This window comes from Phalacrocorax aristotelis, chromosome 12, assembly GCF_949628215.1.
Source record: "Phalacrocorax aristotelis chromosome 12, bGulAri2.1, whole genome shotgun sequence".
NCBI classification, from domain to species: Eukaryota; Metazoa; Chordata; class Aves; order Suliformes; family Phalacrocoracidae; genus Phalacrocorax; species Phalacrocorax aristotelis.
Genome location: NC_134287.1, coordinates 10,030,597 through 10,057,057, shown reverse-complemented (window position 1 = coordinate 10,057,057; position 26,461 = coordinate 10,030,597). Strand labels below are relative to the sequence as shown.

The 26,461-nt window shown below is 39.2% G+C and overlaps 1 protein-coding gene across 1 annotated transcript in view; it reads right to left on the bottom strand.

The window, feature by feature from the left end:
* Nucleotides 1-1,490: 1,490 nt before the first annotated feature.
* The window catches only part of CFAP58 (cilia and flagella associated protein 58), a 61,769-nt gene continuing 36,798 nt past the window's right edge, over nucleotides 1,491-26,461 (bottom strand). Inside the window, exons 16-19 of the mRNA XM_075108112.1 lie at nucleotides 25,510-25,614; nucleotides 8,416-8,535; nucleotides 6,769-6,902; nucleotides 1,491-2,520 (exon numbers count right to left, since the gene is read on the bottom strand). Of these exons, the coding sequence (XP_074964213.1) occupies nucleotides 2,394-2,520; nucleotides 6,769-6,902; nucleotides 8,416-8,535; nucleotides 25,510-25,614 (486 nt within the window). The 3' untranslated portion in view covers nucleotides 1,491-2,393. The remainder of the gene's footprint in view (nucleotides 2,521-6,768; nucleotides 6,903-8,415; nucleotides 8,536-25,509; nucleotides 25,615-26,461) is intronic.

Below are 26,461 nucleotides of genomic sequence, written 5' to 3'. Positions count from 1 at the left end.
GCTCCCTGACTTTTATAGACGGAGTGGGGGGGAAGGGATTTGGTGTGCTTTAATCCATTCTATTATATGAACTCAGAAATGGTTTTGACTCTCTGGTACCACAAATTAAGCTTGCTGCAGTTATTCTATTCCTGATTATGCTGAAAGTTACTAGCAATAATTTGATGACTATATTTTCTTGCCCCATTTTTTTTCCTTCTTTTCCAAATTAACCTGTGAATTTAGTTTCCCTGGTAGTAAGTAAATAATGCAATAAAACTGGAGATAGTAGCCAACCCATTCGCATCTGGATGCCTGAAATCGTAGATGAATACAGTAAAAGCTCCTGCACTTTGTAGTACAAGTGTATTCACTTCCCAGCCCTTCAGACTAGAAGAGCATGCTGTATGAGAAAATCACAATTTTTTTTTACTCCTCTGTGGTTTTTTAGTTAGAAGACTAATCACTTTTTAGATATAATTGAATTCACCTTTACAAGTCATTAGACAAATGCTATCCCACCCATTTTAAAGGCTGGAAAACTGAGGTCAACAGTCATTCGGGGATGGCACTTCTTACCCTAAAAATAGTCCAATCTGTGCAATGAAAGCTACTATTAAGTACATCTAAAGATGGAAAAGGATCTGTTTTATTAGTGTATTCATAAAAATATATGCAATTAGGGAACAGATTCCACCTGCTTGACTCCCCTTCCTTTGCTATGACCACTGTAACACCTTGTCTCCTAAACCCTGATAACAGACAGAGTGAAAGACACACACCGACTTGGATTACCTCTGGATAAGTTAGGGGGTACGCTGCACAGTTCAGAGAGTGAGTTGCTTCTCCACAGTGTGATGGTATTCTGGGAGGCTACCTGTGCCTCTCTCAATCGGGTGCATTAATAAGTGTGACTTCGATGATTTATTTCAGTACAAATTACTTCCCAGTACCAGTAAGCACAGCAGAGTCCAGCTCTAGGCTGGATAGTCAGGACCTTAACAAATACCGGCTTTTAAAAGCTTCACTAAAACCTATTTAGGATCCCATCAAACTCAAATGCCCATGTCAGTTATTCTCAATTATTCTAACTATAAGGACATGTCAGGTACACAAAAGACATGATTCAGACAGCATGACTGCCCTAAAATGATAACTTTAGCATAATGCACTTGACAGTGAAAAAGCAGTAATAGCTATTTTGGGAACAAAAGAAAAATACAATGGATCTGATGACTAAGTGTTCTTGTCCCCAATGTAAAAGCAAAGTAGATCCCTGTTGTATTTAACTTGATTTCTTTGAATTAAACACTTCCATTAAAAGTTTCCCACAGTAGCTTTAATATTTAATTATGTATTCCACTGAAGGAAAGAACAAAATCTTTGCAAAGGTTTTTTTTGTGCATGTGAAATATTTATCAGCGTATCTCTTTGGACAAGTATTTTTATCCCCCAGGCTGGGAAAAAGCTTCCATGTACAAATCAGTTTCAAAACATTTTATTTTACAGCTTGAAAGTTTTCTATACTTCAGCACCTCACGCCGTGACTTTGTTATTTCACTTGTTAATGAATGGTAATTAAATCTCTTTTGGCTGAAAAGGCTGGAGGGCTCCTGCTGTATTACAAAAACAATTTCTGAAAGTTACAAAAAAGCCCAAATGTCTAGAAATTAAAGAGGAAAGTTTGCCATGTTTTGAGTCCAAGTTTGAATTGCTTGGAAAGGATTTATGTGGGAGAACAGCATGTCCCAGTCAGTGTGTACAGTCTCCCCACTTGCACAGATATAATTATGTCACTTTGTGTCTACCAGAGTAAACAGCAGCACATTCTTAATAATGTACACTGTGGCCACAAACTTCCTTGATCTTACTAACAACTGTAGCAAACACTGCATAAACCCTATTATATACTACCTGCACAAAGAACTGCTACATGTGTACATCTAAGTAAAGACTTGTTAATTTTTCATTTGCTCAGTAGGGCTTGAAACATCAGCATATTAATTTTTCTTTTCTGTTTTTTCTTTCAGGTGCTTTCAGTCAGAAGATACATGGAGTGAGTGCTTACAACAGAGGTAGATAAAGGGGAAATAACTACATATTAAGGCATTTTGCGGTGTTACAGTGCTAAACAGAGACACAGTATTGAAGAAGAAATATCTGTATGGTCCCCACTATTCGGTCACACCAGTGCAGGCTTCTATTGGCATCATATGGGCAGATTTGGTCCACAGTTTGTAAACCAAAACCACATTAATTCTACTATAAAATGCCTTTTCCTGAAGGCAATACAGTGATTTCAGAGGAAAAGTTGATTCTGAATGTCTTTTAAAATTGGAGTTTCTCAAACAACAAAGCACAAATAGGGTTTGGCAAGAAATTGGGAAGGGAAATGTGATGAGATGAGTCCATTCCTAAGCTGTAACTTTGGGAAGGGGTCTGCTGAGAGCAAAGCCCCCTCCAGTGAAGCGAGGAATGTCAGACTTGTGGCGTGGAAACTCAGGTTCCATGTCAGTCAAGAATCGCTCCTTCTCCTTCTCCCTTTGAATAGGAACAAAGAAAAGGAAAACACATATTTCATTCTGCAGCCCAGTGATGTTTACAAGCTAAGGAAATCTGTGTCCTACAAAGTTTCTTTGATGCAACCACATATCAAGGGTTCATTAAAAAATTGTTGATTAAAGCCTGTTAGGCTAAACCACCAAGACTAGGTGGCTGTTTGGATCTAATTACAAGCCTACTGATGGTTTTTGGAATTATTAAAAATTAGAAATAAATGAGCTCTCTTTGTGCTACTCCCCAAAATGGTCAGAGCATCTCATTAGAGCAAGTTTGTACCTGAGCTCCGTGACTTCAGATTTCTAATCACCATCCCATTCTAGCAAGTATATGCCTGTTTTCAAACAGCTACATTCATCAAAGGCACAATGGGGAGATATTTTTTATTTGTTGAATTTTAATTAATAAATAGTGTTATCTGTCTTCACATTTTAACAAAGTTCTAGTGATAATTACCTGCCTGTGACATTTGCAGTAAACTAACACTGTGCTGAGGGTGCACTGATAACCCCAGGAAGTTGGTCCGTCTGAGGATCCAGGAGGGCTTGAATTTGATGGCCTTAAGAGGAGGGAACAGGCTTAGCTGGTTCCACTCTTATGAGGTTGGGGAGGTAAGCACAGCAGAACAAATACGAAGGACAGTATTTCAGACTCACTGTGATATACCTGAAGATTTCAGAGAAAGGTCCTGAGATATTTAAAATTAACGAAGTGGAGCTTTATGAAGTACCAGTTTATCATAACAGCAAAGGTCTCAAGGCTTCACAAAGAAGGTCACTGCCATTACTTTTATTTTACAGTCATTGAGACTGAGACGCAAACGTGAGCGCAACGATGCTTTTGCAAAATCTAGCCTTGTCATATTAGTACTCTGTCTCAGTCCACATTAAGGGAAAAGAAAACACTATCTGGAATTAATACTTTTATCTTTGTCCTCAAATAACTGTGTCAGGAGAGGAGGAAGTTCAGAGAAACCCTTTAGGATGACTAGTTATGTTTCCTTTTCCAAATTTAACCCACATGGAGGTGCGAGAATAGGCAAAAGATGGCACAGATGAACTTCACCATGAAAACCATTTATAACTGTTTTTAATTTTATCAATGTAGCACTAATGGATGTGCCAGCTGACAGCACTAAAAACTAACATGCTATATTTAGATGGCTCATCCTATCTCACTATTGGGCTTTCAACTTTGGGGAGAGAAAATGATCCAGAGTCCATACTCATTCTTTCTTCATGCTCCCATGGAGACAGCCAACAGATGTGCTCATCAGTATGGAAAATTCTCTGCAGCCGAATACTGTAATATATTATGCAGGATTAATGTGCAAGCAGCCACGTGCAAAAGCTCCCAGTTACTACTAACATCCCGCAGTGCAGCTATTTGCATGTATAGAAGTGCAGGATCTGGTCCCTGGTCTTTTAAACTTCGTATTTTTCTCACTGACCCTTATCAAGAACAAACCGGAACCCTGGTGCTAGAAGCAACTAGGAACAATGGTAAAGAAGAAAGGATGCAAGAAGCTGAAGGAAACAATGGGAAGAGTGAGAAAAAGAAAGCCTTAGGCTTCTGGGAGAGACAACATTCAGAATCAGAGAGCAGAAAAAGAGGATTTCAACTTCACAACCAAAATCTTAAACACTGGATTTTCAGCTTGAACACAAAGCTAAATTCCTGTTGTCACTCATTATATCCCTTCAGCATCCCACAGAAAACTGCATTAGTTCAGTACCAAGACTTTAAATCACAAACCAGAACTGTCTTGTGCAAATCAATAAAAGCTTTAGATGATACCTTTGTGTGAGGTTATCTGAGAGTATTAATTCTCTTTCATACCAAGGTAGTCAATAATGCTACTAATGCTATTGTCCTGACAGGATCCTCTTTTTATTAGCAAAACCAGCCACATTTATTTCAGACATGATGTTAACATTAACCAGCATGATAGAGATCAAGTCAGTAGTTTTGTGTCAGCTGGGATTTAGAGCAAACTGAGCTTGTATGAATTAAATGGCTCTGGCTCTTTGGCTAGCATCTACACGCCAGGCAATGCCTGCCCAGCCCGGTCTGAGGCAGGAATGATGTGGAATGGCTGTACGTCAGGGGTGAAGGACTCCCTGGGGAAGGATCTGGCTGCACAAGAAGCTACGTCTATCGCAGAAAGCAAAAGATGTCACACACAATCGGCCGTTGGAAGAAGGAAGGCCGCATGACAATGTTGTTTCCTTTCCGCTGCTGCTGGCCAACACAAAGTGCAGTCTAGAGATTAGAGAAGCTGCAGTTGTTTAGGATTGATATGCCCAGTTATGCCTTGGGGCGTGCATATCTTTCAAAGCAGGATGTAGTCCAACAGGTTTGACTGGGGAACAAAACAACGAGGGACAGAGGAGAGCAACGCCCAGCACCTGGCCACCTCTGGACTGCCACAAACACAAGAGAAGTGCAAGTCTGGGCTGACAGCACAGCGCTGGTAGCCTCTGAGCCTGAGGTGGGAGCAATGAGACGCTATCATCCTGCAGAAGCACCACTAACAGCATCTGAATGCACTTCCAAAACACAGATGTCTCAAAGACACAGTGCTCACTGGACTACAGCCATGCCTGCGCACAAGAACAACCACCTGACAAGCTGCACTAACAGCACATATCTGCCCTGAACCTGGGAACAGTGTAATGAGTCTGGCACTAATTGACCTGCAACATGAAATTCCATTCACTGTGCATGATTAACAGTCCCAAGTTCAGTCACCATCAGCTCGCACAATATTTTTGTTTTACTTTAAAGCAGTTATGGCCCTAACAAGTTGGGTTTTTTCAATAGTCATGACAGGAATTAATTCTAGGTTCGATATAACAACAAAACATGGGTGAATTTCTTTTCATCTGATGAACAGAAAGAAACATGATGCCAGGGTCCAAAATGGAAACATTAAAGCTATTGTGAAGAGGATACTTAGCTGCTGAAAATGGATTATCAGGCATTATGGTAGCCTCACATATTGATCCTAAAGCTCCAGGAAGGCCATTAGCACTGCACAATTGTTGCTAATTCCAAACATTAAGGCAACATTATGCAATTTGCAGATGGACAAAAGTCACTGTTTATCACTGACTATTTTGCTAATTTAGTCATCAAAACTGTTTGCTGGCTGAAATATGATTAAGGAAGAAATAGATACAGGCAGCTTTGAATTATATTCAGCAACACAGAGAACTGCTGGCTTTGGTGTGTAAGGAAGGGACCGGCTGAGGATGGAAAGGGCTGGAAAGACAAAAGGCATACACCTGAAAACTTGGTAGCAGATCATGTCATCTGACTGCGGAAATCTCTTTAAACTTCTTTTTAAAAGGAAAGTCCAATAACTCAATTTTCAGAAGTGACTTAATAGTTTTTGTGTCCCAGCTTGGAGATTTATTATCAGAATAGTCTCACCTCTCAGCCTTTGCAAATTAATGGGCCAGAAACTGGACAACTAAGATGCCAGTCATTTTCTTTTAATCAGGAGGAGCAGCTGAATACTCAGTTGTGGACTGAGAGTAGCAGGGAGGTGTCATCAAACTGCTACCGGTTAAGGAGAGACAACAACTACCTATAAGAAAGTTCTTAGGCTCTACCATCAAAAGGGTAAGACACCTGACAAAGCCAGACTCAAAGCATTGCTCACTTTGCTCCATCTGGATGTAGGAAGGGAACAAGAAGTGGATGGGGAATGCTCTTCTGCAACCATCGGCAAGGATATCCGCTGCCAGAAGGGGATAGACATCATTCAGAACTACACATTTTGGAAACAACAGCATTGTTCTTATACCAGAATTATGTTGTTTCCACCTGAAGAAAAGTTGTCCCACATATAAGATGCTATTTCCTTATAACTATAACTCGTACAATGCACTGAGGTCCTCAGAATGCAGAGGATCTCTCATTTGATGAGAGAGACCAGACACTAATCTGTGTCCTCTGGGCACCATCTCATTGGTATGAATAATTTAACTGGACTGCAGAACATGTCAGCAACATCTCTGCTGGATGTTCTTGTCCTGGCCATAGATCATGGTAAATCTAGACCAGACTGAACTAATACGAAGGATAATATTCAGGAAAATTAGGCAACAGTATTATATTACCTCAGTCAAATTTGGCCACATTATGATCAAAAGGCTAAAGCAGGGTCTAAAATAAATCTGGTTTATGCAGAAAGTTGTGCAGACAAAACTTATTTTCCCATACTTGGCCTGTTGTTCTTTGCGTTTCTGAGCCAGATATTTCTTTTTCACATTCAAAAGCTCGTTGGCAAGTCTTTCAATTTTATATTTGTATTCTTGGCTCTGTGATTCATACATATTCAATTCTGAGGACAAAACCTAAGAAACAAAAGGCAAAAACCAGAAAAAGGAGGTGTTAGTTTCACTTACACGTAAGTTAGTACTTTTACAAGCACTTTTTCATTTCACATTTGACGATATAAGACATCACCATTTTGCACCACATCTCATTTTCTATCATGATGTTTCATTTGGTCAGCTCTGCTCACCTAAGGACAATTTACAAAATTAAGGCTATGACATTTAACCACAATAAAGTATATAAAATATGCCCCAAGAATTATGGGAATGGTATTAATACATACATGAGCTCTTAATGTTCTGGGACACAAATCTGGGTGAAAACCCAAAAATGAAGGTCTTAAAAAATAATAAAGCAGGGATTTATTTAATAATAATGGGTTTTATTCACATGGTTCCACTTTGCTACATGAAGTAATTAAATCCACACAGGCAAAATAGTACCAGGCAGTGTAAATATGAATACAATGCTGCTTTCATGTGAATCAGTAAACTTTAAAAAAAGTAGGAGCATGGCGTGTTTTCCTTCTTTAAGAATAGCTTGACCCAGCACCACAAGATGGCATGCAAGCCAGTACGCTACAGCATACTGTGCCTGAAATACACAGTAACAATTGACTGCATTAAGGACAAATGGGAACCGTATGGAAAACTTCAAATCACATTCAGTTTAGCTAAACTTTGGCTTCTATTTTACATTTTCTACATTGTTTTTCTTCTCCATGGAAAGCTAAGATTTGCATAACAGCCTCTTTGTTTCCTAAGGGCCCATCTGCTCCCACATTTTTTTCCTCATGGTTAGTATAGACGTGATTATGATGCAGTGAACAGGAGATGATGACTTCAGGAGAGAGAGGAGCTGTAGAAGCAGATGAACTCCTGGGGAGACTGATCTTTCATGCAGGCAAGAACAAGGGAGGATCTGCTGATTCTATCAAAGAATCACTGTTTAATATCATGCTTTCAAAGATTTCTGCAAGATTCCTTCAGAACCAGGAAATCCTCCCTTCTAGTGACAAGGGTTTAGGACAGGTTACTCCTGTCACCCCTGTGAAAGTTGCAAGTCTAATATACAGCTATGCACTGCAAGAGAAATAACAAGTTTTTAAGACTGGATTATCAATATATTCCCACTAGTTTTTTAAGAAGAAAATGAAATGGCTTTGATTTGCTTATTATAGATCTTAACAGTTCAAGAAAAGGGAATAAGCTTAATGGAAAACTGATGGTGTCCCAGAATGCCCACGCACAAAAAGCATTTACAGCATTGTGCTGCACACTCATATTCTAATAAGACTTTTCCTCTATTTTAATGAATCAAACTAGCAAATGAAAAAAAAAAACCCTCTTCTACTGCTATTGGTTCTCCCTTGAGGTGATGCAGTATTAACCTTATTTTCCTGATCTAATATGCTAAGGCATGCACACTGATAACCAAAAGTCTTCCTGAAGCCTCGCTCCCCAGGATCACTGGTGAAGTCGTTTTGCAATCCTGGCAGCCCCTCAGCCAGAGATAAAGGGCATCTCTTACTTTCAGCTGTTTAGTCTTGTCTCGGAGAATGTGCCGGTAGAGCTGCAACTGTTCTGCGGCTTCAGGCCCAGGCTGCCGGGCCAAGATATGCTTCAATTCCACATAGAGTTTCTCCTTTTCCTAAGAAAAAGAGAAGAGGAAGAGCTTTCATAAAACTAATGTAGCAGCAGCACAACCTGTGATGAAATCTACCTCACTGAAAAATACAGCTCAGTCAGGAAGATATTTGCAGAAACAAATCTGCTTGTGTGCCAGTCTTTCCTCACTAGCCATAAGGTATTTAAAGTTGTTGTGATAGCAGTGGGAGAGCTCATTAAGAGAAACACCCAGCCACTTCGAACCCCGAATGAAATACTCTTAAACGCTGTCATCAGTGAGCACACTCTACCACAGAGAACATAAAACAGTCACTGGAAAAGTGTCCAGGGGTGGGAAATTAATTACTAGTAACTGTGCTTATTGCAATCTTTCTTCTTATGAGCTACATTGCCTTACATTAAGGATCATAGCTTCACCCAACAGGCTGTGAGCAGGCTATAGAAATGTCAGGGGAGGACTGTACAAAAGAATAACTTCTTCCAAAGAAAATCTTGCAAAACACATGTACACAGACACACATAAATATAGATAACCTTTTGGTTTAACTGCAGGGGCACTGGGAAAGGGAAATAAAGTATAAACAGCAACAACTATGAGTAGTACAATTAGCACCAAGTAACTTTTCTTTGTCATTGGTCTCCTCTTCATTCATGTCGGAACAACATACTTGTGGGAATTGGATATAGCCATGCCTGAACAGAAACCACACCGTGGATCCACTTACAGTTTTCTGTACTGAAATGTTGCTTTCTACTGTGTTTTGAAGATGTGCTTGTTTTTCGTCTGAGGAATAAAGCAGTGAACAAAGCCACATTCATAGCTTTGCACATCACAATATTTTTAGTATCTACTCTGTCAGACTAAGATTGTTATTATTTAACATTATTTAGCAAGATCCTATCCTTGTCCGGTACCTGGAGAGCTGGAATTAAAAAGGAGGGTTATTTGACTGCAAGTCAGACTAGCAGACAACAGATTTAATTAAAGAAGACAAAAATGCCAAGTATGAAGTAGGATAGGTGATTATTTACACTGGTGTCACAAAAAACCCCTTTTTGCTGTTTCTTTTATAAGCTCTGTCTACAACTCTTACCATAGAACTCTTCTGTTGATGTGGGAAATGGTGCCCTCACATCACCTAGAATTGCTACGTTTGGCCTTGCTCAGTGGTTGAGCCACGATTTTCAAAAGTGTCTTGTTGCTTTGAAGACATAAAATTTTAGCTGTCCAGTCTTCAGGAGCATAAGAGGTCCAGAGTTTTTAGATGTCAGTATTTTCTGAAAACCATGCACTATAATGGTCACAAGTTGGGACCCAAAAATGGAAGCACTTCAAATCATAAATCACTTTTGCAAGCATTGCCCTTAAACTCTGAATATGACTGAGGAAGAGATTCTTATAAATTAAGTTCTTCACAGTTTATCTCTAGAAAAATCAAAACCTCTTAAGACTCACACCAAAGTTTGCATAGTGGCAAAAATTAAATTGAGAATTCATTCTCAGTAGAGAGAATGTCACTATGAGTGGTTTACACTGCCACCTTTTCTTCCTGAGGAAGGAAGATTTTACTGCAAGTTTAAAACAACAGCAAAAGAAAAATCTACCTTGTCAAAATCTGGCCGGTCAGTATTAACATTCCACCCCTGAATGTATCACAGATTTGTATTTTGGAAGAGTGTAACGGTAATTTGGATAAATATGGAGCAGTTGATGGATTGAAGGTCTTATGTGCAATTGTTTTCCAATTTATTTCTCTCCTAACTCTCTACAAGGGCCAACCAAGCTCTTCAAACATTGTGCAATGGTGTGTATAATAACCCCATTTAGAGACAAAGCGTGCAATTCTATTATAAGGAGAATCCATCTTATACAACAGAGACTCGTTAGCTGTCCGATGTATATTGTCTCCATAATCCAACAGAAGCATAACCAGCTGTCTTATAATGCATATCCTGTCCTTCCTTGCGAAGCGCTGTCCATCTCTTTTACATCTAGTCAATTAATTTGTCACTGGGTTAGAAGCACCATATGTCAGCAAAACATTAAAAGAAAAACCTGGATACTTCTTTCCTCATCAGCAAAAGTTTATATTCACAGGTTGGCATTTCTATAATTTCTGACATTTTACCCCAGGATGGGAAAAAAAATCAATTAAATTAATTTTAAAACAGCAACCACCAGAGTAAAACAAAGTCAGTCACAAGGTACATGTGATACCACCAAAAATCCACTGCTTACAGCAGGTACTTTTATCTCTACACATAAGAAATCAGGAATGCCCAGGAAAAAAATTCATCACAAAATAATAAAAAATTTTGCTTCTACACTACTCTAGCTATATTCAAAGGACAGACAACCTGTGCAATGTGTATTACATGCAGATATCTTATAAATAGCTACATAAAACATGTAGAAAGACCTGTAGGGTTGCCTGTGTGTGACTGGTATCCAAAGTAGCTTTCAGCTGTAGTGCATTCCTTAAAACGTCTGAGAACCCAATGGGGCCAGATGGAGAGAAGGTATCCTGACACTGACAAGAAAATCCTAAGTCAGCAGGGATGATCAGCAGTGTAGTAGTAATCCAAAAACAGGAGGGTAATATGATCTGTTTGGTGCCTACTGGAAATCAGTTAACACTATTTTTTCCAAAGTAGAAGACAGTAAACTACATTTATTTCTGTTGGTGGCTGAGCAGATGATGTTGGAGAAAAAGCTACCTGAAACCCTACACCCACTGGGCAGGAATAAGTTTATAGCATGTGTAAGATGGGTTTCTTTGGCTTGTCCCAAACTGCCTCCCCTCATACTCCCCTTCGTCCTCGTGCCAGGCTCCAGTCACAGCCTATATCTTGCCACAGTTACACATTCTTGAGATGAGAAGAAAGTCACAACCATGAGAGAGGCACTACTCATCTTGAGGATGTGAAGGAAGATCCATGATATCTCTCTGTAACTCCATGCTGTTAAGCCTTCACTGGTAATAGTAATGTTCTCAGATCAGGCCTAGGCCAGTACCAAAGCTTTTTATGTGATCCTTCCCATGGCAAAATTCCCACGGAATTCAGCAGGTGTTTGACTGTAAGACTGAGCCCATAATGTCAACCAGCTTCATTGATTTATGGCATAAACTAAGTCAAGCTGGTGGTGGAGGGATGAAGCCATATTAATTTTGTGTATGTAGGGCACACTGGGAGACTCAGATTGAGTGTTCCAGTCAAATTTCAGGCATTCCAAGGAGAATTTCAGTGCCTCTGTGAATACCTGCTGTAAAAATTGTGTAAATAAAACTCTACATTATTTTTAGAACACCCCTTCCTGTCTTAGATTTGTTTTCCAGAGGAGCTCTGAGGATCCCACAGATCTGCCTTTAGGCTTGGCCATGACAATATGTTTCTGCATCCCCAAGTCTCTCGCCTATTAATTTGGAGGAGGGGGGAATTGTTGTTTTCCCCTAAATTTAACTAGCTGCTGCCTCAGCCAGAATCTGGAGTTCTCCTGGCCTGCTTGCTCTACAGCAAATGGAGAAAAAATAATTTTCTCCTGGAGAGGACTGGTGGGTGTTTGGCAAATTTCAGTTGATTCTTCAGGACTTGGTGGTCATGAGTTTGCTCAGTCTACAGCAAGAAGAATCACTTCTGCCAGCACAATCCTACTTCAAAAGAAGCTTTTGCTGCTGACCAGCACAGCCCAATTTTCTCATTGTTCCTTGCCAGAGGGGCCATCAGCCCCATCAGGCACATTCCCAAAATGACACCAAGGCATTTCACTGCTTTGGCAGGAGTGGGAGGCAGTCAGCAATGCTGGGATAGTTCAGTGCATCTGGTATTAGCTCTGAAGATGAGACTCCATTTTATACCGTCTTCTCCCTCACCATTACACTAGGAAACTCCTGAAATCACCTGTCTTGTTAGTTAGCCCAGGGCATCATTCTGAGCCAGATTCAATGGATGACCATCCATTTAATGAAGATGTATTCTCAGCAGAAATAGGCCATCAAGTCCCAGCTTCCTCATTTTTATCAGCTTGTCTTTCCAAGTAGATAATTCAACAAATTTACCCGGTATAGCAGCACACCAACCTTTTCCGCCAGACCTACAAAAATCTTACTGTGCACCGAAAGCTTTCTATCACACAAATTATTAAAAAAAAAAACCCTACACACAATAAGTCAAAAACTCTTTGACTCAGTAAACTTCATTTATGTCAGCTTCCGTCTCCAGTAACTGAGGTAAAGAAATAAACTCAACAAGATAAAGATGTAGAACAAAAGTGTTCAATGTAGAGTATGGTGGCAAACCCTAAAACATTTAACCTAGCTAACAATCCTTATTTTGATTAGTTAGGTGGAGAAAGCAACACAGTAACTCTGTAAGCACACTACAGCTCCTTATTGCTTTGGTGAGGAAAACAAGTCAGTGAACGTGCCACCCGGGGTTTCTTGTTTATTGGCACTATAACCAAAATGCCAGTGCTATGCTGAACTCCAGAGCCATTTTGTTTATGATGCCATGCAGCAGCAGAGCATCCTTAAGAGGTTGTGATCCATTTTCAGAAGTGTTAAACAGGACACTGAAATCTGAATTAAATACATAAATAGATATAGACATCTAGTCATAGTCATTTTACCTGTATACACTGCACATTTATTTATGTGTATATGTATACCTAATAGAGTAGCTGTTGGCTCAAGACACCTGTGATTAAAAGTTTCATGAGTGTAGAAAAAATTAGCACACAGTAACCTTCACGATTTTGAAACAATAGAAAAAAGTTGCCTCCAGCACTGTGAGAAATGTGCAGTATAAACTTTCTCAATAAACACTTTTCAAAAGCTCCTGCTCTTTCTTGTCTATTCCACATCCATCAGCAAACACCTTTGTAAGCATGCAGTTCCCTAGAACAGCTTATATTTTCATCATCATCTAGACCCCCCTTTAACTGTCCAATGTGAGCTTTTTATTGGGCAAATTAATTCAGGTTTGAAATAGGGCACTGAAGTCTTTCACAATGTGGTAACACTAATACTGCATGAGACATTCGGGCTTTTCTTGTTAAAACACTGCCATCAACTTGAAGGAAAGGCTGGGATCATTTCCCTGTCTTTGGTGAAATTCACACCACTCTAAATGGAGTTATATTAAACCTGTCTTATGACTTATCTCTCCAGTTGATAATAATGCTTCTCACGAGCAAATCTGTTTCTGTTGGCGCAGAGCAGACTGCACCAAATTGACTGGCATTTTCAAAACAGCTTAATGAGAGGGGAAAAAACACTTGGAGCACCTTCTAAGGTCTTCACCCTTGACTCTTTTTTGTAACCGTTAGAGCTGAGTGCTGCATTATTACCATCTTCCAGGAACAACAAAGTACAAACATTTCCAGCTAAAGTGCAATTGCAACTTATTATTATTTTTATTATTATTGCTAGGTACTGGTACTATTGTATCTTTCTTAGGGAGTGTGTGGGAAAATAGTTTTTTTTTTCCAGTAGACAAACAAATAGCTTATGTATCCTCCTCTCCTTTCAACTTCTGAACTCTGAGACACAAGGATAACAATCTATGAGAAGAAAATGGTATGGATGCCTCTTGCTGAAATTACAGCTGCAATTCCCTTTTTACTATTGGCATTACACAAGAGTTTATAAAATCATTACTCAGAGTAGCTCATTTAATCACAGTGTTTATACGTTACATTGCAGAAGATGATCAATTAATTATCCCCTGTTCTACATGTGCGAACAGAAACACACACGCACATATACACACACAAAAGAAAAGTGAGCTGTTCCTTGAAAGTGAGAATTACCCTCAACACGGCATGGATTGATGTAAATATTCCAGCTATTTCCACAGTGCCTGCAGCTTGACAGTTGGACTAAAGAGGGCTCTAAACAAACCTTTGTTTCACATTCTAGCAGCGGCTTGTCTTAAAGTGTCCTGGAGGAGATTCAGACGTTGATACAAATCTACTGACAAGGTGTCTAAATATTCTAAGTGAATAAATCTGCAAAGCAAACAATGGGGAACCTTCTACTGGCTAATAATTACTATATACAGGGTTTCAAGTAAAAAAACGAAGTATCTTTTTCAAATGTAGACTATTTGGCTTAAAACCTCTGTATTTTAATGTCAGTGTAACAGCATGTATTTTAGCTATTCAATAGCCATTTAGATTTTTAAAACATCAGATGAATCCAAGGAGAATTATCACAGTTCTGCTGTTAATCATTAGCTGTTCCTGCAGGTGGAGGCTGGGTATGGGGATTCCCAGCAGACTCAGCTTCTGCTTTCACGTCTGACTGATCTGACAGATGACCTTGAAGGGTCAGAGAAACTGCAGAGCTGCCTCTAGGAATACCTATCTGTAAGTTAGGCACCTACATCTCTAATCACCTGCTTGACTTAGATCCTTAGATTTCCCTGAAAGATGAGAGCACTTAGCTTCAAGTCCTTTGGTGTTCTGGAATTGCCACCTCTGCACAGCTGTCTCAAAGTCAAGCCACCACTTAAACCTACAAATACCTGTCTAACAAGGCAGTAAAGCCTACGTACATCTTTCTGACAGGACAGCAGAGTTTTCCTACATACACCAAGTACCTCAGGGAAGAAAGAGTGGTCTCCTGTTACACTTTGGAACCTATTAAGAAATAACAGTGCATCTAAGAAACACATACAGCAATTCTGAAATCACTAATGTTTTAATACATGGCTTTCTTCAGACTCACTGCAATTAGAGCCGACCCTCTGCTATCCTTCGAGGAGTTCTGTTTCAGCTCCTCCTGCCTGGTTCTTAAAATTCAAAGAAACAGAAACAGGACTAAAGGAAGGGGAAAGAGAGTGAATCCTAAAGTTCATGTAAAAAGAGCTGCTGTGCCCAAGTGTGCCATTCCCTTTTTAAGATTACAGCTGTATCTACTGCAGACAGGCATGGGGAGACTTGAGCGCTGAGCCTAGAGGATGTGGAGCAACTGTCTGACTGATGCACCCTACTTGGCAGACAGTCTCCCTACATGGGGTTCATGACTCTTGTGCACTCAGCAGCTCGTGTCTGGCTGTCTCAGAGTGAACAATGAGGAACAGGGTTCTGTCTACACCTGCTTGTGTGCTCAAGTGTCCAATTTTAAGCTACTTTTTTAAAACAACCACAGTAACTCTAACTGCCTGCCCCTAACTGCCCCAAAACAACATCAGTCTGCTGCATCTCTCTGCACATGCTTGCTCAACAACAGCACCATTCACACTCCCATAAGAATGAAAATAAGTGATTGGAAATAGATAAAATCTGGTCTGTCCCTGTGGAATGTTTTATTTTGTTGGGTTTTTTTGTTGTTGTTGTGGCAACTATCATACAAAATAATAATCCATCACTGAATGGGATGCTGTAGATTGTCTATATCTTGCTGCTGAGGGAGGAGCAGAATATCCTTGTCTCAGTGGAAGAACACTGGCCAAAGGGTACACCTGAATAATAAAGATTTGCAGCTGGTTCTGGGCTACACTATATAATATGGGCTTGTGAATGTATTACTATGGTGCTGTTGCAATCCTCTGGTATTTTAACTTCTCTAACAGCTTCTGGATGGCTGACAATCAGTATCGGATTGCTAACAGCACTGCAAAGTTTGTGCACTGCAATGTATTCAGTCAGCACAGTGAGTCATTTACTTTCCCTTAACAAGATAACTGGTTGATTAATATACTTTACCCCGGGGGTGAGCAGCAGATTTATTTCCTTCCCAGATACATGCTGAATACAGGAATGAGGAGTAAACAAGTTTGTTTTCAGTTATTTGTTATTTACTGGAACAATTCCTGAACTTTTTACTCAAGTTTTATTCTATCGTTGAAGCTAACAGCAATTTTGACTGAGTAAGAGCTTTAGGAATTTGCCATTTTACAAAATATTTTAAGTCTACTGACACAAGGTATCCATGCTCAGGATTTCTGGGTTCAAACCAGATGTACTGCATTTGAATAAAATACTTTAGTGATCACTGTTTCTGCTTTTCTGACACAGATAACAGTGATGTACCTTGGGTAATTACATGGCCTCCTCCTTTCAGTAGCTGAGTGCTGTTAAATCTTTAATATACTTATGGTGAAGTACTGCTTCCAGCCAGGGCAGTGACCCTCTTCTCATTCTACAAAACGGTCTGGATGCAAAGAGTTGCTACATGAATTGCCAAAATTCACTAAAACTCCTGGAAGATACACAGAAATGAAACTCAGGCTCCCAGACTCCCAGGACCACCATGCTGAATAAGCTAGTACATCTATCTGCTCCTTGCTTTTCAGAAACGCCAGGGCCAGACTACAGCAGCAGGTTAGACGTGTGGGAGAAAACTCACAACCATAAACCACAGTATACTTCAAGACAACAATCTCTCTCATGCATGCTAAAATTCATGGACTGAGAGCACATGTATTAGAACGCAGTACTAATCTATACCTGACATTCATCCATGGAGGATTGTATTTGTGTCATTAAATTAATCTTGCATGATGTGGAGGAATGGCATCTGATGACCCACTAAAGTTCTCTTTCAACCTCAACCTCAAGTAAATATATCAATTCTCCTAAAAAAAACTTTAAAAACAGATTATGCATTCATGTACATTTGCCACCTATAAACTCTAAGAGATTTTTACTCCACCTGCAACTTTCTCATCTTTGTAAATGGCATATGAATATTTCTGACTAAAACACCACTAGAGCAGCTAAAAATGGTGCAGATACCCAGAAGTTATTTTGATCTGTTTTCTTCTAATTTCTCAAATAAATTTGCATCTTGGCTTTATCCAAAACCATTTATCATGGAAAGCCTACTTTGCTTATGAGGGCAATGTAGTTCCTACAAAGATTCAGTAAGAATCTTCACCAAAAACATTGTGTTTGATTGCTAAGTAATCTGCTTGGCTTCCCATTTCCCAGTGCCAGAAATATTTGCACTATTTTTATTGGAAAATTATTTTCTTACTCTAAAGAGCAGCTGATTATCTTCACCTGATGAAATTAAAGTGACCAGCACCTTTCCTGCCTGGTTTTTCAAAACTTTGTTTAAACAAACAGGCCCTAAACAAAAAACCCAAAAGGGCTGTTTTCCTGGGAAGGCTCTTCTCTTCCATGTGCATTGCAACATATGTGGGAGGAGGGAAAGAATGTAAATGTCAGTGTGCTTTTAAGAGCAGTTTATCATGCTGTAAGTTTCTATAGCATAGAACATCATCTAATTCTAGATGGACTGAGATTAGAAGGACTAAAATAAACTAATGCACCAAGAAGTGTATTCAAAATATGCAGAAATAGAAATCAACCCCTTTCTGAGGAGAGCAAGGGCAAGAACTGAACATCCCTCAAACCTCTACTGAATTCTTAAACTTTCAGATAAATATGTAGATACTCAACAGACCTTCACACAGGTGACACCTAAATTTCCTGTTTATGTGTGAGTAATTACTACATCATCACAGGATTGCATATGAGCCCAGGTAAGTTGCACCAGGAATTAACACAATGATTCTAAAATTTGCTCAGTGTGAGTCATTCTTCCCTACTCACAGAACCCTACTGGATAGACAATCTGTTTTTAAAAAATAAATAATTAATTGGAAAAATAATATCAGTGGCAGAGCAAAAGGCACTAGAGAAATTCCAATTACATGGAGAAATCATCATGCCAGGCATAGAATCACTAAAAGACACTAATCCTTCAACTTAACACCAATGCTAAAATACAAAACATTTCCAGTTAGAGCCAAAGTTAAAATCCCCAATCAAAGCCCTAGTTCAGCAATGAACATCTCAAGCACAACAAAAGGAAAATAAAAGGATGGCACAAGGTGGAAAGAACCTGAAAAAGTACTCCTGAAGGATGACTTGATGCATTAAGTACCTCCATATGTCACTTCATACTGCATCGGAGACTCCAGTTCAAATCAGATTCAAGGCACTTGACTGAAGTTAATTTGATGGCACTAACTCAGTAGACTGTTGTGCATCAAAATATTGTGCTGATAATTGGAATTTTTTTTTGTTCATCACTAGTTAGAACTGGGCTACAGCCAGAGTTCATGGGAATACATTATTTTTTCATTTGAAAAAAGAACAAAGATCCTCTTCAGAGTCCAATTCTAAATCAAGGCAATTCTCACAGTGTGCCTTTGCGCACCAGTGCCTAATTCTGCATGGCACTGGGGAAGTAAACTTTTTTTAAAACTGATTTTCTCATTTCTATATTCTAATATAAAACCTTTTAAATTCTGGCCACCAACTTAGAACTGGAGTCATTAACTCAAAAATCACACTCCACCAGGTACTAGTTGCTCTCTCTACTCTTCCTTAAGATACATAACAACACTTAGGTTTTTATAAGGACAGGAAAGCATTTTTCTGCTTTTTTCCCAGATCAGGAACCATTTGATCAATGGTTAGAAGTTTTGCCAGAAGTTTTAGCTCTCTCACTTAGTGGTGCAAATTCTTTGTGCTGACACGGTTATGCCAGCTACTGGCTATGCAATTAGATGCCATTATACTGGCAAGAAAGTCTTCTGCCATTCAAGAGCTGGTATACACTAAATCAGAAAAGTGACTTTTTTGCCAGTAGGAATGGTGCTTTTAAGCACAGAACAGGCCTAAAGCTCAATATACTCACCCCTTTAACTGAAGGCTGAGGGAACCATTAGCTTCAGCCACAAGATCAGGCATTAATCCAGCGCTTCCAGAGGAAGACAAATCCTCAGGACATAGAGGTAGAAAACATGCCAGTCCTAGTAAAGTATAAAAAGCCAAAAAGAAAATTTCCCTCTTCCTTTTCAAACGGAAAAATCCCTTCAAAAGGCTAACTTTATATATAAATTATAAAGGAGCAGCAAATAAAGGATTTTATTCTGGCAGTGGATTTTGCAGTTCACCTGTAAGTTTCAATGTGCACAAAACACTCTCCCAAACTACCTCTGCTAAAATCTCTTGTAGGGCAAGATGACACAGAAACAATAATGGCCAGGTCAACAGAGACTCTTAGGGGTTCTACAGTCATCAGTTTCCTGAAGTGAATTGCAGTTATTTTTATGAAAATAGATAATTCTGCCCAAAAAAGTGCCCCAACTCAGACTATCTACCCGCCATATAACGTGTAAGTGGGTTACACTCTCAAATCCAAGTAGACACTATACTCGGCACCGAAAATATATAAATGCTAAATTTGAGAGATAAAGTATATCCCAGCCATTTTGAAGATGTACAGATAATACCTAAAATAAAACTGAACTGGACCTTAAGAATACCAAACTAAAGGCAGGTAAAAGGAGTGTATTCTCCTATTTTCCCTAGCAAGCTGTCCGATGAGAGAATCTCTTACTCGGCATTTGAGTACACTTTTCTGCATTACATGCTGTATAACAGAAGCTACCTGAGCACTGTGAGAGCAATGAAGAACCCAGCAGAAGCATGCTTCATGAAACTGCCAAGCTAGAGAAAGAAATTACTTTCAAGAGGACCAGGCTCTCATGAGCGGGGCTAAACAATCATATAGATTGAAAAAACCCAGTATTTTAGATAATAAATGGGCAGAAAAAATTTGTATAACAAATACATGGAAGCAAATCACAAAACTCCTCCATTAGCTGGGAGAAAACTTTGATTTGAGTAGCTGCCAGCCTGCATAAACCCACACGGTAACACACTGTTCTAAAGCGGATTTCTTTATGAAACTGTAGTACCAGCTCTGAGAAATAAAGATGGTTATGTATATGCTCAGACACTATAGCAACAAGAACTTTGAATTGGATAGAACAGCTCTACTACCAAGTTAGTGCAAGTGATATAAAACATCTGCCTATTTTGGGTGCTTAGCTAGCTATTGTTACTACTGAATTGAGTCATGTCTCTAATACATTCATTCACGCACCACTATAAGTGTGGAAATTATTTTCTTCCCTTTTTACTTAAAGTGAGGCATGCAAAAGCTAAGTAACCTGCCCAAGGTCACAGAAAAAGTCCCTTTCACTTTCTCCTCCCTGCTGTCTTACAATACCTGAAATGAAACTGCTGATTTATACTGGAGACAGCAGCATTCCCTCTGCTCCTCCTCCTCTCTGTCAGTGGGACCATCAGTTCTTTGGGGGGATTGGAACTTAGCTCAAAACTTGGCTCAATACAAGGACATGTGGGTGTTATCTGGCTGTAATCTCTGAGTCAGATATATGAGCTAATCACGCCTTTTGCCCTTCCACTCTTTGAAACTATGAGCTCAAGATGCTAATGGCCTGGAAGCATCACATTCTGACCAGTCCTGGTCATTGATTGTTGACAATTTAAAACAATAGTGACTAAAAATATGTATGTACAGAAGAACAATAATTCCACTGCTACATGCAAAGTTTAAATGAAACACATTCGCCTTTGCCTCCGTCCTCAAATAATCTTGATTGCACTTCTCTCTTTTACATTTATGAACAATCTTCTGAGATGACTGACAATGGAGGCAACCGATATCTAATGTGAATCTTCCCACTGTTAGCCATTCCAAGACGTGCAGCTGAATAAAATTCTGTTCAGTCAGACATAAAATCAAATTAGAGGAGTTCACTCTGAAGAGAAAGAACTAAATCTGAAACAAATAAAGCAGTGCATAATTCACTTTTAATGGGATAAGTTTGTAAAACCACACTAATCATAATCCTAACAAGGTAATACATTACTTTGCGAGTTTACCACATCGCTATTCAGTATGCAGTAGAGCCATAGAGCTTTGGTTACATGAGGGATTTGCCCCACATACAAAGTGAGCAAGTATTTTTTTTGCAGTCAGGATTTGTTCAGCAGAGCACTTCTGTTTATTAATAATAATACCTTATGGCTATACAACACATTTTGCTCAAACCACATGTGTTCACAAAGATCTTCACCCACCATTGAAGTCCCCTGATTAACACACAACATATTTCTCCACAAAGCCCTGCAGTATTACTAAATGGTTTAGAAAAGAACCAAAAAATAATGTATCTTTCCACTGCACAAATTCAGAAGGAAGGTAATGACTCAAACATGAAAGCTGGCTAACCCTGAAGTAATGTTTGCTATGTTTGGCAAAAATGCTGTTGGATTTTTATTGACCGTAAGTATTTAAGACCTTGGTTTTGGATCTGATTTTTAAGACAGCATTTTTTAGCAGCACAGCAGCTCACAACTGTGAGAATGCCTGAGTTAAAGGAGAAAGTATGACCACCTGCTTTGCAGCTACTCTTCAAAGTCTCAGGATGTCCACACTTGTTTGGTGTATGAGAGCTGATACGTTATAACCCAAGATGCTATGGCTACAGGACACAGATAAATCAGAAACAAGAAAAAAGTTTAATAATGTCTATAACATGGGACATCTTTCTACACCTTTATTGAAGTGTTCAACTCCCAAAAGTCATTCTAAGAAAACCAACATTCATAGTTTTGCATATTCAATACGTCTCAGTAAATGTCTGATACAAAAAAATGTGCCCTGCTGACAGGTTAATAAAGATACTTTTGTATGGAATTTTAGAGTCAAGCTGAGCTCTTCCTGAACTGTCAGCAATCAAAATTTTCTGACTGAAGCACAAGGAATCATTCTTTTAATCACATAGCATGGATTGTAGCATGCTTTTACACTGCATAATTTTAAAAAACTAACAGGTGAGAAATAGTGAAAAAATAATAAAAAGGATATGATCAAATGCACATCAGGAGCAGTAAAGTAAGCAGATGCTTTTCTACATGAATCTATATACTGTGATCCTTACTTAGCAAAAATTTCCATTTATACATCTAGCTCATCCTGAAACATTGTTTCCTGCATAAACCAGCTTTCATTTAAAAGACTATTTGCAAAAAAAAAAAACCCCAAACCAAAAACCTAACAGTCAGAAGGCAGAACTACAGTGCATACAATACAAATTATATTATTTTTTTCCTTATATAAACATTATGGCTCTGCATGAGGATTCAGCAAGGTGAATATCCTACAGATCAAACTGCATGTTGCTGACACTGGGCTCAACCATTTCCAGATGTGGGTTATTTCTAAATTCCAAAAGTGTTTTTTGTTTTTAACACTCAATATTCAATCCACGTGGCTTTTTGCACTCCATTTTATTACTACACTTTGATGTGATGGAATTTAAGTTACGTAATATGGACATACAGAAAGCATATACACAGACACTCGCAATCTTCACCTTCAACAAACACCCTATTTGCCAGCCTGATGGCAGATAAAAATGGTCACGTATGGCAAGCAAGAGATTAAGATTGCTTTAAAGCAGATACATGCAATGGCTATGCCCTTGTCACAGGGCAAGGTGCAGATGAGGAAGACTGGGAACGAGGACGTGTGATTTACGCAAGCAAACACAACACGGGGAAAACTATTAAGTTTGTATCCCTCAGCTCCTGCAGTCTCTGACTCTGAATACCGGGGATGTTATGCCAGCCAGGCACAGTCCAAGTCGTCACCAATTCCCCCACTCCTGCAAATGAGCAGATACTGACTGAACTGAACTGAGCTGACTTCCAGGAGAGACCCATAAAAAGAGATGTTGAATGCCTTTAAGTATGAGATGATCTACCAGGATTTAAAAAAAAGAAAAAGTAAAAAGAAAAGAAAAAGGAAGGATCAGACCTTATGGGAGAGCAGTGCCTTATACACTGGCTGCTATATTGACCAGGCAGCAAACTCACTAAGCAAGTGGAAGAGGACAAAAAAAAAGTTTTCCAGAAATCGGAGCTAAATTGCTGCTGTTTCTCATAATGGGAAATTTTAGTCAGGATCAAACCCTACACTCCATTGAATAAGGATATACTGCCGAGAAAGGGCCTGGTGAAGCAACCCTCCTGGCCCACACAGCTCAGCTCCCTCCAAAAAGTTAACATTATTGCTTTCCATTAATCTTCTTCTGCTGGAGGTGTTCCTCAGGCTGACTCCTTCACCAGAGGAGTTTGGAACATGATAGCATCAGTTTCATAAGTTATTAGTGAGCATTTTGCTTTAGCGAGTATCAGAGCACTTCAAAAACCAGATATTGTCATCATACCATGTTACATTTATATAGGAAAACCAGTCCAAAGAATAAAATGACCCATACAAGATTATCCATACACTGAGCAGAAGCAGCTCAGCCAGTACACTTTGCTTGCACACCCTACACCCATGACCAGTAGGACACACAGCCCTCTGAAGAAATGAGCTGGGGGATACCCTCCACCTCTGGTTACCTCTCCTTACCCAGGCCCTGCTATGAAAAAGCCCTATCTCAGTCATTGTGGAGGGCTCAAAAACACTGGGGCAAACCAAATAAGAGCTCAGAAATGTTGATGGTGAAGCCCTGAACAGATTGTGGAGTGTGGTATTTTTGGCCTTTTCTATATCATTAATCGCAGTGAAGGAGACCTTCACATCAGCATTGCTGAACAGGAAATTGGTGCCTGAATTAAGGATGCAAAGGATCTCATTAACAATTCTAAATATAATAATAAAATTTCATATAGCCAAAGTCTGACTTAAATCTAGACAAATAATTTTAAAATGTAGAGTTGCCACAGAAGGACTGCTGCATAGACAGATTATGCCAACGGCTAGTATAGTAACATAAGCTCAAATACCTATTATTTCAAATAATAGGCAGCTTAGTACCCCTAGATCCCAGTTCTTCACTTCTAAATGAGGATAATAGCTAAATGGGAGCACTAAGGATAAGGCAAGATATGCACTAAAGTATCAAAATCTAACAGAATTGGGTTTGTGCATGGGTAAAGCACAGCAAATTTGAAGATATTTTTGCTACATTCTGTGTAAGCTAACAGACTATTTCACTGACAGCATTTCTGTGCGATGCAACAAAGATTACATTTTTCCAAGCAAGGGCACAATACACCATACGTTACCTTCAAATGAAATTGCAGATCTATTTTTTCCTACGAAACAACAGAGAAAGAGAAACAAACCCTACCTTGATAACATCTGTTAAGCTTCTTGTCAAGACAGAAGGAGTTTCAGGACACAGTCTACTCTCCGTTGAGTGATACCCAACATAGCTATCAACACTATTAGGGTATTTGAAACCAAAACATTAAAATCATACTTAGAGCTGGCAAACTGTAGCTATCCCTACAGTCACCAGGCAGAAGGAGACAGATTTCCCAGTTTTACACCCATGGCTGAAGCCCAAAGACAGTCCTTTTTTTGTTATATTTGATAGCACTGTTCGCACTACAGGAATAGAATCTCTCCTTGACTCTACAACATAAATCTTGTTGGTATCACTGGGGTTAGGGGACATCTGATACCATTAAAAAAAGATAAGCTATCACAAAAATTACTTTTTGGCAAAGTTCAGCACAAAGACCTTGAAGTCGAACATGGCCCAGACAGAAACATATCTAAATCACACAAACTCTGTAGGATTCCTTCTGCCAAAAGCCAAGCTAAGCACAAATGGAATCAAACAAGTATTTTCCTTCATGTCCTGGTCCTCCATATAACAGGCATGTTTAAAATGACAAAAAAGGACAAAAAAAGGACAAAAAAGGACAAAAAGGGACAAAAAAGGACAAAAAAAGGACAAAAAAAGGACAAAAAAAGGACAAAAAAAGGACAAAAAAGGACAAAAAAAGGACAAAAAAAGGACAAAAAAAGGACAAAAAAAGGACAAAAAAGCCTTTCCAAAAGTCTAACACTGACTTGAAGACTAATCTATGGCATGAATAAACTAAAGCAAACCTTTCATTTTATTTTCCAGAGTTGTCCAGGTATCAGTAACCAGGATATAAATATCAACTAATCAGATGCTATTTGTCCTCTTTCAGTGAGTCAGTGCTGCCATCTAAAGCTATCTAAGGGGCAAGCAAAAGAAATTCAGTGTCATGCATCTAAATAATATTCACGAGGCACATCTGAGCAGACAGAGAATGCAGGTTAAGTCAGATATGTTAATAAGATACAACAAAATAATGATGCTGCAGTACCTGAAGGAGCAATTCTTTCTCTATCACTTCACCTGTCTTGTTGATAAGCTGCTTCTGTAGTCTCTGCATTTTCTGAATCAGCTCGTAGGTACTTGGGTCACTGGCCTAGACAAGACCAAAGCAGTCTTAAAAATTATACTTTACAACAAGTTAGTGTTTCTTGCTTGCAGATGAAAACCATATCTAAGTGACCAAAAGTGACAAATATAAAATGAGGGGAGGGGGAAGGGCGGTGTTGGGGTTTATTTAAATGGCATTTATACAAGCAGTCCTGAAAATGCAATCTCTGCCTCTTGAAGACCAGTTGGAGCATGTTCATGTTTAACACTACCACCTTCATCAATCCCCCTCAAAACACCTAATATAAATAGGAGTCCTTCAGAGCTTAACCCTCAAATCAACAAAGATTGGTAGAACCACATGGCAGGGAAGGAAAAGGAGGTTAGTATATAATTTTTAGCAGAAACTGAAATGCTCACTGACGTATGAAGAGCAGTGCAAGTCCTTCCCACTGTTTTAAGAACTTCAAATTTAGTTTTAATGTGAGGAACATTTTTCTCTTGAACAAAAGAATATAGTTTTTTGAAACAGGTTGAGAGATTAAGACCAGGATCTCTCCTTCTTCCCTTCTCATTCTTTTGTCACGGATTGCATCTGGAGGAAGCTCTAAGGAACAAACAAATAATCCTGTGAGGAGCAGCCAGCAAAGCTCACTTTCCCACCACTTTGTATCTTCTTGTTGGATCCTTTAATGAGGAGCAAACTCTCACTGAAGCTTTTCCCCATTCACACCACCTCTCTCCCACATGGTCTCTCCTCTCTCATGTGGTGTCTCTGGTGGCTCATAAGATTAAACTCATGCTGCAGTAAAGGCTCCAATAAAGTCCCACTCTATGCATATTTGCTTGAGTTTATAAGGAACTTGGTATCTCATGGCTCTCAATCCTTTGTC